At 39.8% G+C, this 15,493-nt stretch overlaps 2 protein-coding genes across 8 annotated transcripts in view; one reads left to right on the top strand and one right to left on the bottom strand.

Moving 5' to 3' along the window:
- The window catches only part of LOC121892176 (metalloreductase STEAP3-like), a 166,818-nt gene that overhangs the window by 144,339 nt on the left and 6,986 nt on the right, over nucleotides 1-15,493 (top strand). For 2 of the 7 annotated variants that reach the window (XM_042405059.1, XM_042405058.1), the window contains exons 4-6: nucleotides 8,297-8,341; nucleotides 13,919-13,989; nucleotides 14,899-15,132. In XM_042405059.1, the coding sequence (XP_042260993.1) occupies nucleotides 8,297-8,341; nucleotides 13,919-13,989; nucleotides 14,899-15,132 (350 nt within the window). The other 5 variants (XM_042405060.1, XM_042405061.1, XM_042405062.1 and 2 more) reach the window with 5 other exon arrangements.
- LOC121892180 (complement C1q-like protein 2) lies at nucleotides 5,424-12,141 on the bottom strand. Its single transcript, XM_042405069.1, has 2 exons — nucleotides 8,279-12,141; nucleotides 5,424-7,565 (listed from the first exon to the last, which is right to left on the bottom strand). Exons 1-2 carry the CDS (start codon nucleotides 8,876-8,878, stop codon nucleotides 7,386-7,388), a joined length of 780 nt encoding a protein of 259 aa, XP_042261003.1. The 5' UTR covers nucleotides 8,879-12,141; the 3' UTR covers nucleotides 5,424-7,385.

Below are 15,493 nucleotides of genomic sequence, written 5' to 3'. Positions count from 1 at the left end.
ACTGATGCTGTCTGGTCCTGCTGCTTTCTTGGTGTTCACACGCTTGAAAGCCCTCCTGACGTCATGCTCATAAAGGGTGATAGGTGTGAGAGGTGCACCCACCCATCCATTAACCTCTGCTTCAGCTGTTTTTGCTTGCTGGCTGCCGATGACCTCAAAGTGAGCATAAAAGTTGTTTAGCTCACTTGCTGGAGACGCATCAGCACTAGACAAGGTCTTTCAGTCCTTTCACTGTTTTCCCTGTCCCTCCTCTTTCCCCTTGTTTGGCCGATTAATCCACTGAAGAGATGTAATTTTCAAAGTACAGACTGACAGATCGAGTGAGTCAGCATTCGGCTGAATCATCATCCAACATACAAACCATAACACTGAGCATAAATTCCTTTGAGGCAAAATCTTCAGGAGTGTTCATATATTCTTTAAGTTCATTTTGGGAAAGATTTTTTTTCATATGTTGTAAGGATAAGTTACATATGTACATAAAATATTTTTTATAGAACTTGTTGAATAATATTACTATTATTATGAATAATATTATTGATCATTATTATTATTATTTGTTGAATAACATAATTTGTCACTTCCCATATCCAGTACTGTATAGTCATGTTTAGCATACATTTACAATATATAAAGTATATACATATCGGAAAAAACAGAAAGATGATGATGATGATGATGATGTATAGTATTTTACCACTCAGTGTCGAAGGTGGACAGTTTCTCACTTTGAAAGAAGAAAAGCAGATTTGTATAATGTGTCACGTTAATGATACAGAAAGTTTGACTTTGTTTTCTATTGTCGTTAAGACAAACTTAAGGCCTGTAGCATTTCTATTCTTTGTTTTTGTATTCAGTGTACAACTTGTTTGAAATTTTGCACACGCACACATAGGCTATTTGAAAGTACATAGAGCTTTGTGTTTACTTTGTGACACAAACACTCATCCCGTGTAACCGCAACAAATTTCGATTTTTTAATTGTAAAATTGATAAAGCTGATGTAGTTTTAATTTGTTCAAGATCAATAAACAACAAACACATTGTGCACCTAGCATATATTTTGATAGCTGATTGTTGAATTTAATGTAGTCAGTTTCTTGTTCAATAAAAGGAATAATTTGTGTTCACTTTACATAACAAAAACAGCGAAAAAAACAGTGTGAGCGAAATGAAAAATTACAATAGCCTCCCCTTTTTCTGACCCCCCCCCCCCCCCCACACACACACACACACATTATGTGCACCTAATAATTTTTGTACAGTCCCTAAAAAATCTGTGTATTCCTTAAACAAATGATCAAATTAAGTTTAATCCACCAGACATCTTCTTCTTCACACAATTCCATCTTTAATTCACTTTATTTAATTTTTTACTCCTGTACTTAGTTTTCCAGTGAGGATATTCTTCTCTCCCAGCCGTGTGGTTTGTTAGCACATTAGCTTGAATAAAACCTATAAAACAAACAAAAGAGGAAAACAAGCAGAAAGGTTTTAGGTGTGAGCTCATGTAAATAATTCTCAGATTTGGCTTTTACCCTCTTGGCAGGTCCCTTTAGATGTCCCTCTTTATATTTTGCTCAGGCCACGCTGGCATTTACATCTCAGGCATGGACATTACACATGGATCAATCATCGCAGGGAGAAAATCGGTAGAGTGAAAGAATGAGGAGAGGTTTTAAAAATGTCCTGATGATTGGCTGCCTGAGCAGGAAGCTTGTCAGCGGCGATTTTTCATGTCAATTTGGTAATCAGACACTTTGCTGAAATCAACTGAGGCAGACTGCTTTTTACTGCTGGAGACACATGTTTGGGCTGATGGTTGGCAGCAGGCCGGTATGTGTTGGCATTCTGAACTCTTATTAGATTTGACTCTGTACCCACAGAATTGAATTAAAAAATCATCACAGATTACATAATGAAGGTGTCAGGTACACACACACACATACACACACACACACACACACACACACACACACATACACATACACATCACACACACATACACACAGCTTGGCAGAGGCAGCCAGAGTGCTTGGCGACACATGCTATCATTACTTCAATACGATGCCTGTTGCTCAGCTGCCTGTCAAGCTGCATTCCCTTGAACATAGTATATGTGTGTGTGTGTGTGTGTGTGTGTGCGTGCGTGCGCGTGTATGTGAGGCCTTGTCCCACTTATCTCATCTATCAGAGAATTTCACTACTCCGTCTGTCAGTCAGCAATCCCTCACTGTCACCTAGATTAGGGGGATGGAGCGGCCTGATCATCTATCGTGTTGTTGTATTTATGTGTGTGTACGTGTGTGTGTGTGTGTGCGTGAGTGTGTGTGTGTGTGTTTGTGAGAGAGAGAGCATCCGTCTGGCAGCCAGTGACACGTACTGCTGTTGATGTCTCAGTTGGTGTCAGCAGCTCCACTTTTCATCCTAAATGTGTCTGCAGTGGGGGCTGCGAGCCTTTCCAAGGCCATAATGCTTTGATCTTTAAACACTTTAAAAGGCCTCCGCTAATGACGTCACATTTCCTGAACAATGATCTTCTCAAAAAGTGAGCCTGGTTCAAGTTTCATAATATAAAATACTCAAATGATCTTTAAAGAATGTCAAACTCTTGTCATCTTTAAACTTTCTCCATCTCTCTGAGGGGATCATTTGTTCATTTTTTGTCATGTAAACCAGCTTTTGAACATCTGAACTTTTGTTGTGTGATTTTTTGGGGTGTGTAGGAGACCTTCTGCTTTATAAAAAACACTTCATTGATTGTCTGCTTTTATGATTTAGTTTTCTAGTTTTATTTTCTAATATTTCTTTGGTCAGACATGGAATGCCTGTCTCCATCTTGATAAAGGTGCGTGGACTGAAAATAGCAGAGTGACAATAATACAAATGATGGAGTCCAGGAGCCAAAACACTTTCAGAATAAAATACCATGTATTGTTATAGATTAGATAAGTGGTTGTTAATTGTTTTGGCATGCGGCCCCTTACAGAAAAGCAGGGTGTAGTTGGGGCCCCTCACATTTCAGACATCTAGAGTTGTTAGCGGTTTCACAAAAGAGACATTTACCCTCTAAACTTCTCACATGGTTTAATTTACAAAGATGTTCAGAGCCCAAGGAGGTCAAATTATCCAATATTACACAAAATAGGCAAAGATAAAAGTTTTTCTTCTTTTCTTCACATAAATCATCTCACAACCATTCAGATTTGTCTTGTGACCCTTTGGAGGGGCCCGACCCCTTGGTTGGGAATCATCGGATTAAACTACTGAACTAGCTAAACCTCAACCAGCTGTTACAGTAAAATGCTAATTATGCATCGTTGCATCAGTAACAACCTAATAATGTCATATATAATATCAGTCACAGATACCATTTTTCTACAGAACAAGTACAATACTTTTAACTTACTTTAATATTTTGAATGTCTTTACTTGTAATGGATTTTCATTTTTATTGTAAAATCACTGATACATTTGTTTGGTACTGCTACTTAAATAAAAGATCTGAGTACTTTAGCCACAACTCTTCATAAGTTAAAACTTAACCTAATCATAACTTAGACTTTACTAAGATTTAGATTTATGCATCACTAAATCTGCGTGGTTAGCGATTAGTTGTTATATTAACTGCCCGGTGTAACTATTACAGCTAACTGAACCAACTGAGAAAGTTTGTGTTAGCTTGCTAATATATGACCTGTTTAGATCGAAGCAAGGTTTAAACTTTACAAAATGCTGTTTAATAATGATGTTCACTCGTAAGATTTAAAATCACATTTTACAAAATTAAAAAAATATTATGCTAATGACATTTGACCACGTAATGTCAGTTACGTTAGCATAAACATATGTTTCCCACTCATTCTAAACTGCATGAACACTACTAACTCTGAAACATCACATACATATGATACATACATATGAAGATGGAAACTACAAGCAGCTATCTGCAAAGGTAATCAGGAATATATAGGCTCACACACGCTTTCTTCATACACAAATTGTTTACCATTTGTATTGAACATATTATTGCATATATGCACATAAACTGTACCATTTTCTCTTTGTTGTTTTGGGTTTTTTTTAGCAGTTTAAGAGTAAGACAATCCCTTCTGAGGTGGACAGAGTCAGTTTGTAGAGCAGGAAAATAAGCCAACACCTTAATAGAGATTTATCTAAGCAGACATGCTAATATTTGTTTCCCATGATTTCCATTTAAATTGACAGGCGTGGTGTGTAAACAGCTGTTTTGTGTGTGTTCCTGTGGGGATGAGATGGAGACAAAAAGAAAAAATCAAACACACACAAAACAGCCATCATCTTAATGAAGGCTTACAGCAATATTTGAGTCTGGGGAAGCATTTGCAAATCTCAGTACAAGTTAATCAAAAGTGAAACACAGGAGCCGGCAGCCACCAGCTTCCACTCAGCTTTATATCTGAGAATATCTAAGATGACTCATTGTAGAGGAAGACATAAAGCATTTCATTTATGTTTCATCAGCATACCTCAATGAAGTATGAAAACTTACCGAGGCCTACAGCATTTTGGTAAGTCATCCTGCTGTCCTTTGAAATGAAAGCATGTGAGTTACAGAAGTAGTGGTTACTGTTGAGAGATGCATGTCAAAAATGGTCCTTTTAAAAAGTTACATCTTCTTAAATTTAGAGTTTCATTTATAGGATAAGATAACTTAGCTCTACCCAGATAGCTAAATTGCTGTGGCCCAGATCTGTGGCCCACACCTGACACTTTCAGCACTTTCATATGGCCCACATACTGTGTGGAATGATGGCACTTGGGCGGTCCGCTCCTGTTTCACAGATCTGGGCCACAAGCAAGTCATCCAAGAACAAACCAGATAAACCAGAACTGGCCCATATCTAGAATACACATACCTGACAGCACTGCATCTTTACCAAAAAAGGCCCAGATTTGATTTGAGATATCTGGGCCATATTTGCTATTTTACAGGTGGGTCATCTCAGGCTCACATCCATATTGTCCAGGCCAGAAGAAGGCCAGCAGTGCCGCATCATCACCTGAGGTGGCCCATTTCTGTATGCTATCTGGGTAGGGATGCAACTAATTACTTTTTCTCAATCAATCTATTCATTGTTTAGTCTATTGGTCTATGTAAAACACAAGTGACAAAATGTACAAAATCACATCTCACACATATCTCAGGGCTCAAGTTAAAATCATCAGTGGCTTGTTTCGTATGACTAATAAACACTCTTAAACTCAAGTTATTCAGTTTACTATCATATATATCAAAGTAAAGATTCAAATCCTCACTTTTGAAAAGCCAGAATCAGAGATTTTTTTTTTTTTTGCATTTTTGCCTTATAAACCACTGAAATTAATAATAATGATCAAAATAGTGGCCAGTTAATTTTCTGTTGAAGTAATTGATGAATAGACTAATTGTTTCAGCTCTAGTTTCAAACAAGCCGACTGGCATTTGAAACAAGTGGAAGATTTTCAGCATTCAACACTAGATTAAACAACACGTGAGGTTACCGATACAGACCTCAATGTCACCTTGTTAAATAAAAGCAGCTACAGTGGTTTGCAGTACGACAAAACGCTGGAGAGCAGAATGGTGTCCTGACTAAAACTAGCTGCAAGCTACGGCGGAGCGAAGGACATTCAGGGAGGCACCTGGAACCTGTGAGCTGTGGCGCAGGACACCTCAGTCTGTAGGCTAATGCAACACATTCAGACAGGAAGCCCTGGATCTAACAGTTTTCAGGCAAGCGTGGAACAAAATATGTACGGACAGATTGCTCACACAAACATGTAGCTCTGATATTATGATATTAGTTTAAACAGGAAACACCAAAAGGTATGAAAGTGCAGAAATGGCAATTGTTCCGTTGACTTTTACAAACTGGTGTCATCGCTTTCACTCACTTGGTCAGAGATTCCCACACAAAGCAAACTTTTTGTCAAACAATATTTATTGGCAGAACAAAATATAACAGATTCAGTATCGATGTAAGACATCCATTTGTATCTTTCATGTGTGTTTATTGGTTATTGTCTGAAACATTGAACACTACTTAAAGCACAACATGGCCTGTACTAGTTTTTTGCATTCAGAACGTGAAGTCTGTCAGCTTTGGCACTATTACCTTCCTTCATTGACCTCGTCAGACCATTTCTATTGATCCTGTCTCCTAAAACAGGTCCACCTCACTCAGTTAAGGTGCATGACAGGTGACTCATGGGGAGAAGGATGTACTGTATGCTTTTTGCCATGAATACTGATGATGTGCTTTCTTTAGGAAAAAAAAAAAGAAAACTGCAGAGTGGGCTTTTAAAACAAGAAATACCATTTGTCTAAGAAGTGTCATTATTCTAGTTATTACAGTAAAGGCCTGGTCACACCAGAAATCGGCAAAGCAAAATTCATCCATGCGTCTTACCGAAATAGCTCTAGAAGCCTGGTGACATCCAGACTACTGCCGCGTTCATTTCATTTCGGAGTTGCAGTAATTACGAGTTTCCAACTTGTAAATAGCGTTCACATCAACTTTAAAGTCGTAATTACGTCTGGGAAAACAGGGATGTTTACTCCCCCTTGCTTTTTGTTTTATGCATTTCATTCAATAAAGAATTACTGAAGAGGGGAAAATGCTCTCCAAGCTAGCTGCTTGCCAACCATCAGTTAGCAAGCTCATTAGCTCAGTCGCTAACGGGACAATAAGCTCACTCAGTGTATTCAAAAGACTATTTGTACCATTGATGCCTGTTTCATAACTGTCTGTAAACTATTCCTCTTTTGTGGAGCAGTTTATACGACAGAGGTGGTTGAATAAAAGGTGGTGGTGCGACACGGCTAATGAGCTACAATAGCGTCTTCCAATTTAGGCTTGCTGTTCTCTTATAGGTCAGCTTGCTCACGCTCAATGGCACAAATTTGTGTGTCAAAGTTGAACTCGCCTGAAAAATTTTACTCAAGTTTACTTCACCACTGTGAGTGAATCCAGTTCTATTGAAATTAGGGCTGTAGCTAACAATTATTTTTTCCAATTACTTGTTTGGGCCATAAAATGTCAGATAATGGTGATAAATGTCAATCATTGTTCCCCAAAGCCTATTTTACACCTTAATGTCATTAGATTAGTTTTGCTGTCACACACCGCATCAAGTGCTTCATGAGAATGACATTATGCTTTCGCAGCTCAGATAATTTATGGGGTGTTAGGTGTGTGGGTTGTAAATGCTCTAAATAAACCTGGAACATCAGCTTTCTGAACATACAGTAACAGATAAGCAGTTTGTGCATTGTCTTCAAAAGGAGAGAAACATATTTGACCGTATACTTTGATGAAAACAGTTTTCAGTGATGATTACTGTCCTTGGCCCTGCTGTGGTGTTTAGTCAGGGTATAAGATAAAGCCGGAGAAGGTGCTGTACTTGTTGTTGTTGCCTCCATGAGCTTTGCCGCCATCCAGTTTCACATAGACCTCGTCTCCAGAGTCCAAGTGCATCACGGCACTGTTGCTGGCGTAGTCGTAGTTCTGGTCTGCATCCTGAGCTATGGCACTGGCCCGAACCTGGAAAAAAGGAGAAAAGACTCTCTGTAATAAGGTTTTTTTTTCCTTTACAAGAGAATACGATAGAAATAGAAAGTGAGAAAAGTTAATCTAGTGAAAAAGCAGTCACAAAAATAGCATTTGGTGTTTAAATACTTTAATTCTAAACTGAAATCCAAGGAAAACATTGAGGAAATTAGGTGAAAAGAATTTTTAAAAAATAGCCAAATGCTTATCTGAGTTAGAATTTTATTGCTTGGCAGCATCTATAAAGGACACTCATAATTTTAAGACAAGGCAACACTCATGTATGATCACTCATGCAGCTGGAGCTGTAAACAGCAGAGAGGAAACACTAATCCAAACAGGATTTACGCATGAGTGTTACTGCCAAGCAGGGCACGCAGACATGTTTGGATTTGACCAACATAGCACTGATGTTATCTTGAATTCATTAAAGATATGAATTGTAAGAATATGTAGTTATATAACTGGTGTTAAGGAGAATAAAAGACCAATCCTACGGCAGTGTTGTGCGCTTTCGGTGCGTAAAATGCGCATTTTGACGGATAATCTGGTATGGAACATTCTAATGTTTTTTTATATTAAACCCAATGGAATCAAATCTGTTGCTTTGTTGTATCCTTGTTCTTATTCTTGACATAAGTGTAATGGCTCCCCTTAATGTTTCCACGAACAAGTGATTTGTACGTTCCTGATAATTGAAACATTACCTGTCCGTTTTTGCACAGGTCGGCCCACATGCTGGTCCCGTCTCCTCCCCGCATCAGCACATGGTAGGTAAAGAAATAGATCCCGGACACATGGCAGGTGAACTTCCCGGTGCTCGAATCGTAGTGGTTTCCCAAGTTTGTAATCACGTCGTCAAACTTTAACACCTCATATCCCTCGTGTGGATTCTTCAGACCGACGTAAAAAGCGATCCTGAAACTGTTGGAGGAGTTCACACCTTCTGCTTCTCCGTTGTCAGCCCCCGCAGCTCCGGTTAATGCAGGGAAGCCGAGTTTGCTGTCGCCGCCGCGCTCTCCCGGTGGCCCCCTCGGACCCGGGGGTCCTGGTTCTCCCGGCGGGCCCCTAGGTCCCGGTTTACCCGGTCGCCCCGGCTCCCCGCGGCTCCCTTGCGCCATCGGGGGCTGCGGTTCGACACCGTTCACGTTCTGGATCACCTTCATGGCGGTGGCGCCTCCCGGTTTGGGACTGTACGGGTCGCAAACCATCCGACAGGTGCCCATCATCTCGTAGTAATGAGCCGAGGCTCCTGAGGTGCGCAGCAGCAGTAAGGGAACAGCGACGGCCAGGGCCAGCAAAACCATCACGACAGCGGTCACCACAAAGACCACCGACCACTTCCTCCGTGCGGTTCGGGGACCAATGGACGACAGAAAATCCTTGGAGCCGCTCCGAAGGGGAATCGTGACAGAGGACAGAGCGACTTTCTGGAGGAGAAAAGACTAAAGGATAAAGTTAATTAAGTGCGCATCCCCAGCGGCTGTGACCGGGGAGCGGCTGCGCGTCTTGGCTGGATGGATGAGAGCGCACGGACAGCTGCGACCAGCTGCGTCCAGCTGTCAAAGTTAACAAAGAGAGGACCGGAAGATAGAAGATCTGGCCTACAAATTAAAGCAGTATGTTACAGACTGGTTGCGCTTTGCAATGTAGAAAATATTTGAAAAGAAAGACATAAATTAAGTGCGTATTTTCGTTTCATGACACTTTAGGCCTGTTTCAAATGGATGAGAGAGGTTTGGCCACGGAGATCAGAACCACAGCTTTAATAACCCTAAAATCTAAGGCTGCTGTCTGGATCACATTCATCATGTCTGCATATCATTTGCAGTCAGATGTCACCATGTAACTAAATACATTTACTCAGTACTGTATTTTGATGATGCCTACTTGTTTAGGCTACTTGAATATTCCATTTGGTGCTACTTCATACTTCTACTCCATTACATTAAGGACATTTAGCATTTTTTCCTCCACCACATTTATCTGTTTCTTTCCGGATTAAGATTTTACACATAAATCATAAGATCAGGTTATAGTAGGTGATACATTGTGACGGAGTAAACTACCCAACAGGACACAAAGCGGTTAAAATTAACTGCACCTTACATTAAAGTACAGTGCAACAATAATGATCTATTAATATAATAATAGGCCTATAACACTAACAATAACACTTGTAATGTAGTATTTTTTATATTGCTACTTTTACTTAAGTGAATGATCTGAATATTTCACCAGGGTAACCATAATATTAACAGGAGACATGATTATTTGCAACATCTTTGTCGATGAAGAGTTTTATTTTAAAATGTGTAACAGGAAGTGCTCTGTTTGGGTTTGACTGCCTTGATAAGAGGAGGAAGGTTAAGCAGGTGCATTAAGTTTTTTTTTTTTTTCTAAATGGCAATAAATATTTAAAATGCAAATTCAGTAAAGAACACTGAATATTTACATGGAGAAAAAATATATTTGTTACTGTATTCCTGAATATATCAATCCATGTGTATATTTATACATAACCTCAAAATGCCAAATTGTTGCATATTTATTTTTTAAATCTCAACGGTATAGAGCTGTGTATGTCAGTTTTTATGGGTGGAATATATTATAGGGTTAGTGCATAGTTTATTTATTCATCTCCATTGGAAATTATGGTTTCATACATAGATCAATTAATCCTAATTATAAAATTAGGGATTTGGATTTATGTCTAACCTATCTAACATATTATGTAAGTCATTGTTGAAGTTTTCTTTTTTAAAAAAAAATCATTTTGAGGTCATGTGATCCATTTGCATGCTAGATGTTCTAGATATGTAATCAGAAGATCATTACAGTGAATGTCCAGATATATCACATCCAATAGACACCCCAAAATAAAGATGTAAATAATTGTACTTTCAACATTGGTACATTTTAAACAGTAGCGTAAACTTAACTGCAGCTAAATGCACGACCAAATATTCGACTCAGACCACAAGGAGTCCTTTCAAAGTCAGGTCAGATGGCTAAAGGGCAGGTTCGCTGTGGTGACATGAAATGACCAACTGCACTTCACTCATACACAGAGGGAGCAGATAATACATGCAGGAAATGGACCAAAAAAAGTCAGACGGCTGTCAACACCTTCAGCTGCGAGCTCCCCAGCTGCAGGGATGTATTTGATGTCTTGTTTCACGAGGTGGAGAGCCACGGGCCATGAATTTAGATACTCCAACAAATTAAAATTCTATTGCTGCGCACAGGCAATCATTACTCTATTGCATACAGATGTCTTTAATACCACTTAAGCCTCTTTTGTTTCCTTTTTCCAGTGAGGCCACTGTGCACTTGTTTGTGGTTTATGAGCACAACCGCTGAATGAGACTATTATTTATGCCTTTCGTTGGTTGTATGGTTAGTTATATGCTTTTGACATACTCAATAAAGAGAGCCTTTGCTTACTGAAAATAAAAGTGCCTATTGATTTTGTCCTCAAGCTCAAAAATTCCCCCGAAGGAGCTAAAATACTTCAAAACTGTAGGTTGGGAACTAAGCACCTGGAATTGGAGCACAGGCCCTCCATCCACAACAGAAGCTTTACAGCTCAAGGCGATGTGAAGAAATCTTCAGAGGCCGGAGACAAGGCTTAGCTGGAGCCCTGCGGTCACACTGCAGAAGCCCCCCCCCCCCCCCAGCTCTCTCCACACCTCAAGCAAAATCATCCTGTGCTCAGCTGAGCTTTGACTCCCCAGAACATGGCTCCTGCCGGGCTGCTGATGTCTGAAGGTGAGAGCGAGCAGGACGAGTCATAAGAGCTGGGTCAAAAATGAAACAGAGGTAAATATCTGAGGATGAGACAGCCCAGGCAAAGCTGGAGATGTCATACAGTTTGTTATATCATATTTTCAAATGACAAAGCAATAATCATATGCAAAACAAGCCCTTAAAAATAAGTATGCAGGAAGACAAACAGAGCACAGTACACTGCTACATGACTGCAGAAATGACCTTTACTCAGGATTAGTACAGTGAACTGTATCTTTAGGCTATGTTGAGCCACGCACGACACACTGTCCACATTATGCATCGCTGCTACTGAGCTGATCCCGCCCTGCGGCAATGCCACGCTTCTAATCACGCTGCATGTTAGTGGACTGCTGCGTCATGCACACAAACCATACGGTGTGACAAATGAATCAGACCATCATTAGCTGATTTCAGACGTTAAACTGTGTGTAATTGGGTAGAAAACTGAAACATGGAGAATGTTTTCTGACTCCTTTTGTTTAATATCATAGAGGGAAATATGCAGGAATTGTTCTTATTCGCCTTTTTTGCATTTTTGATGCCACACTGGTATCAATCTTCTCATCTAACTCTCAGCAAGAAAATGAATAAGTATATTTCCCAAAATGACAAAGTAATCCTTTAATCCTGACCATCTCCTCTACATTCCCTATAAGTTAAACATAAGTTTAATATCACAACAACTTCAAAACAAACCCTGATTTCCCTTAAATTCTACCTTATATCTGAATTGAATGCTGAATTTAAATATTACCCCTTTAATCCTAATATGTATGGACAGAGCCATAATTTTCTCCTGGCATATTTAGTATACAGACAGAGTCAAACTGTTCTTTCAAGAAGAAGACAAAAAGGATGACGAGCCTCTAATTTGATAAACCTCTACACATGGTGACCAGCAGGAACCAGAACAGCGTGTATAAAAGCTTTTATATAACTGTGGTTTCATTACTGGGTGAATTATAGGTGAAACACTGTAATTATATTCATTTCAGATTAGCAGAGCATACTGTATTAATTCAGACTAAAATGTCACACTTTATGTACTAAACCCTAATTGAGCCACAGCAAGACGGCGATGAGAACTTGCAACATCAGCCCCTGTCTCAACATGTGACCCTAATCCCTGATGAAGGGCACTGAAGACACCTCCGTCCTTGAAAGCGCGGAAAGAAAATGCCTTCCTGTACGTAACGTTCTGACAGTGACGTCCTGTCAGATGTTAACACAGCTGTACCTGTCCGTCTCTGACTAACCGTTTATGACCGTGTCTTTGCTTCTGTGCCGCAATAGTTCAAGTTCATCTAAGCCATTTAAATATCATCAGTCATGATTAAATATGCCTGAAAACAGTGATCGAAAGCCAGAAAAGGTTAAGACACCCTGCAATCTACTAATTTCAAGTTTAACATTTTCACTCCAGATCATCGGGCTTATTTTAGGGAGAGTTGTGAGCTGAAATCTGTTTTTCACTGGATCAGAATAGCTGCAATTGATTTGACTCGTAAGATTAATGGGTTACCACACCTGGAGACGCCAGTAATCGATACCTCTGAATGAAAAATCTCAAAAATCAGATATATATGTCAGGGACTGTGACCTTAAGCTTGGTAAACAAACATGAAGCCATAACAGAGAGAGATAGAGAGCGTGAAAGAGAAGGTAGGAGAGCATGCATGCATGGACGTGTGTGTGTGTGTGTGTGTGTGTGTGTGTGTTTGAGTGTGGCACTGATGCAGCAATGCGAGCCGGGGGGATTCAACCTTTTGCAAGTGGCAAAGGCAGACATGATGAAGTCATGTTGACAGTGCGTAACCTGTGGTCAGACATCTTTTTGACACGGTTTTGCTTTTGCTTTTTCATTCTAATCCCAGGGCCAGTTTATCAAATACACCAGTTCAACAGCTGCAGATGGAGAAAAGAGGGGAAAATGCTGTTAAAAACCTGGTCACAATGAGAGAATATGAGAATTATTAAACCTTCTTCTTCTTTTTGCAACAGAATGACAAATGATTCAGGAGATAAACTAAAACCATTGAAATAATAATGAGTATCTACAGACATGGGAATGTCATTCATTTTTCTGGTATTTGCTCATAAACCAAAGCATTGGACACATTAACATTTCAACCTGATGATCGAGTGATCATAATAGTTATTCTAATTCATGTCAGGGGGGATCTCTGAACCAAATTTCATGGCAACACATCCAATATTTGTTGTTTTTTGTCACTAAAAACCACAGATGTCAACCTCATGGTGGCAGTGGAGGAAAAGAAAGGCTGGGAGGTCATCAAAGTCATTAATACATCATGTGGGCACCATAAGAATCTGCTCTAAATTTCATGATAATCCATCCACTTGTCAAGACATGCACACTTAATATGGTTTTCATGTATTGCCTTTTGTCTCTTCAATCCCCCCTATCTTTCTCAGCTTATAAATAAAGTTAGTTTTGTTCTAGTAATGAGCGGGTTTTGATGTGGTTTTTCTGGATCACATTCATCATGGATCTCGCGCTCTCTCTCTACTTTATCTTCTGCACACACGTGGAGGCGTGGCGAGGGCGTGGATTGGTCAGTTGCGTCATCTAATCAGGAAGAAGCGCACCAGCTCAGAAAGCGGGGTGAGTGACTAACTGTAAATAAGTAATAACGTTGCTTTAAACACCGACAGAAGCTAAACTATGTAATGTGAGCTGTTATTTTGTCTAAAAGGAGACGTCTTTATTTGTCTTGGTCGCCCTGTGTGTTTAGAAAAGTAACTTTATTCGGAGGAAAAGTTTCCACGAGTTCAGCCAAGGACAACAAGCAAGGTGGTTCAAGTCTGCTTTTCTGCTTTTGAAGCGAAATTCAATATGAATTTCTGTCAATTTAATGTTTTATCGCGTATCGACCAGCTTCAATACATTATGTGACATTATTTACGACTATTTATGAATAGTCACGCTTTTCGGGTAACTTCGCCATAAAGCTGGATAACTACCAAAGCAGCATTTTAATGAAATCAACACTTAAAGTATTTCCACCGCTAATGTAAGTACCGTACGTCATGTGGGTTGGATGTATCGAATCACTCAGTGGGTAAATGTCACACTTGCTTGTTAATTGTGCATGAAATTAATATTATGACGGCTATTTTTGAGCCAGCTGTGTGTACTAGCTACACAGGCGGATGTATCTGCTGTATTTAGGGTGCGTGATCTCCATTTATACTTATGCTATTATTGGGTCGCTACTCACTGCTTTGACAATGCGAGTTACTGATGTAGGACGTGTCAATAGAGACACAGAGATAATAGGAATCCTAGTTTTGGCTTCTAAAAAGGAGCATCTTTATGTGTAATTCACAGTAGTATTTTATCAAGAACAATAACATCATAACTGCAGATTTACGGCTTTAGAACAAAGTTTTTCTTGCTTTTTATTCTTGTTTCTGTATCGTGACTGTACATCGTAGGAACCAGGTCAATTAATATGGATGCAAATACACATAAACCAAAAGAATAACCGTATCCCCTCTCTCTGTGTGTCAGTGCACTATGCTTGATGAAATGTCACGGCCTTTAATACGAGACAGAGGCGAAGGAGGAGGCTCCAGACACCTCGAAGCCTCCGTGTCTGAACCTGGCACTCCGGTGATTGGTATCCTGGGTACGGGCGACTTCTCCCGCTCGCTCGCCAGAAGGCTGGTGGCCTCCGGTTACCAGGTGGTGGTGGGGAGCCGGACCCCCAAACGCTCCGTGGCTCTGTTCCCCGAAGAGGCCGAGGTGACACACACAGTCTGCCTGTCTCCCGTAGTGACACTCACACTCACCATGTAACTGGTGTTTTTGTTTCTCTCCCTGTGGTGATAATTATATATTTACTCATACTTAAACCACAAGGGATAATAGCTGTTAGTATCCTGAATATATATATACACAGCATCAGTCAAAGGTTTGGACTCACTTTCTCATTCAAGTGAATGGGAAGGTGTGTCCAAACTGTTGGTACTGTACCTAACAGATAATCGAGTCAGCTGTGGTATGAGAACAGCATAAAGAAGTTAATCATTTTTGAAGGATGTCCTGTTATATCAGACTATATCAGCATTAAAAAGCATTCCCTCTATCAGATATCATACATTTT

The sequence above is a fragment of the Thunnus maccoyii genome, chromosome 24 (genome assembly GCF_910596095.1).
Source record: "Thunnus maccoyii chromosome 24, fThuMac1.1, whole genome shotgun sequence".
NCBI lineage: Eukaryota > Metazoa > Chordata > Actinopteri > Scombriformes > Scombridae > Thunnus > Thunnus maccoyii.
This window is presented reverse-complemented; position numbering and strand designations above follow the sequence as displayed.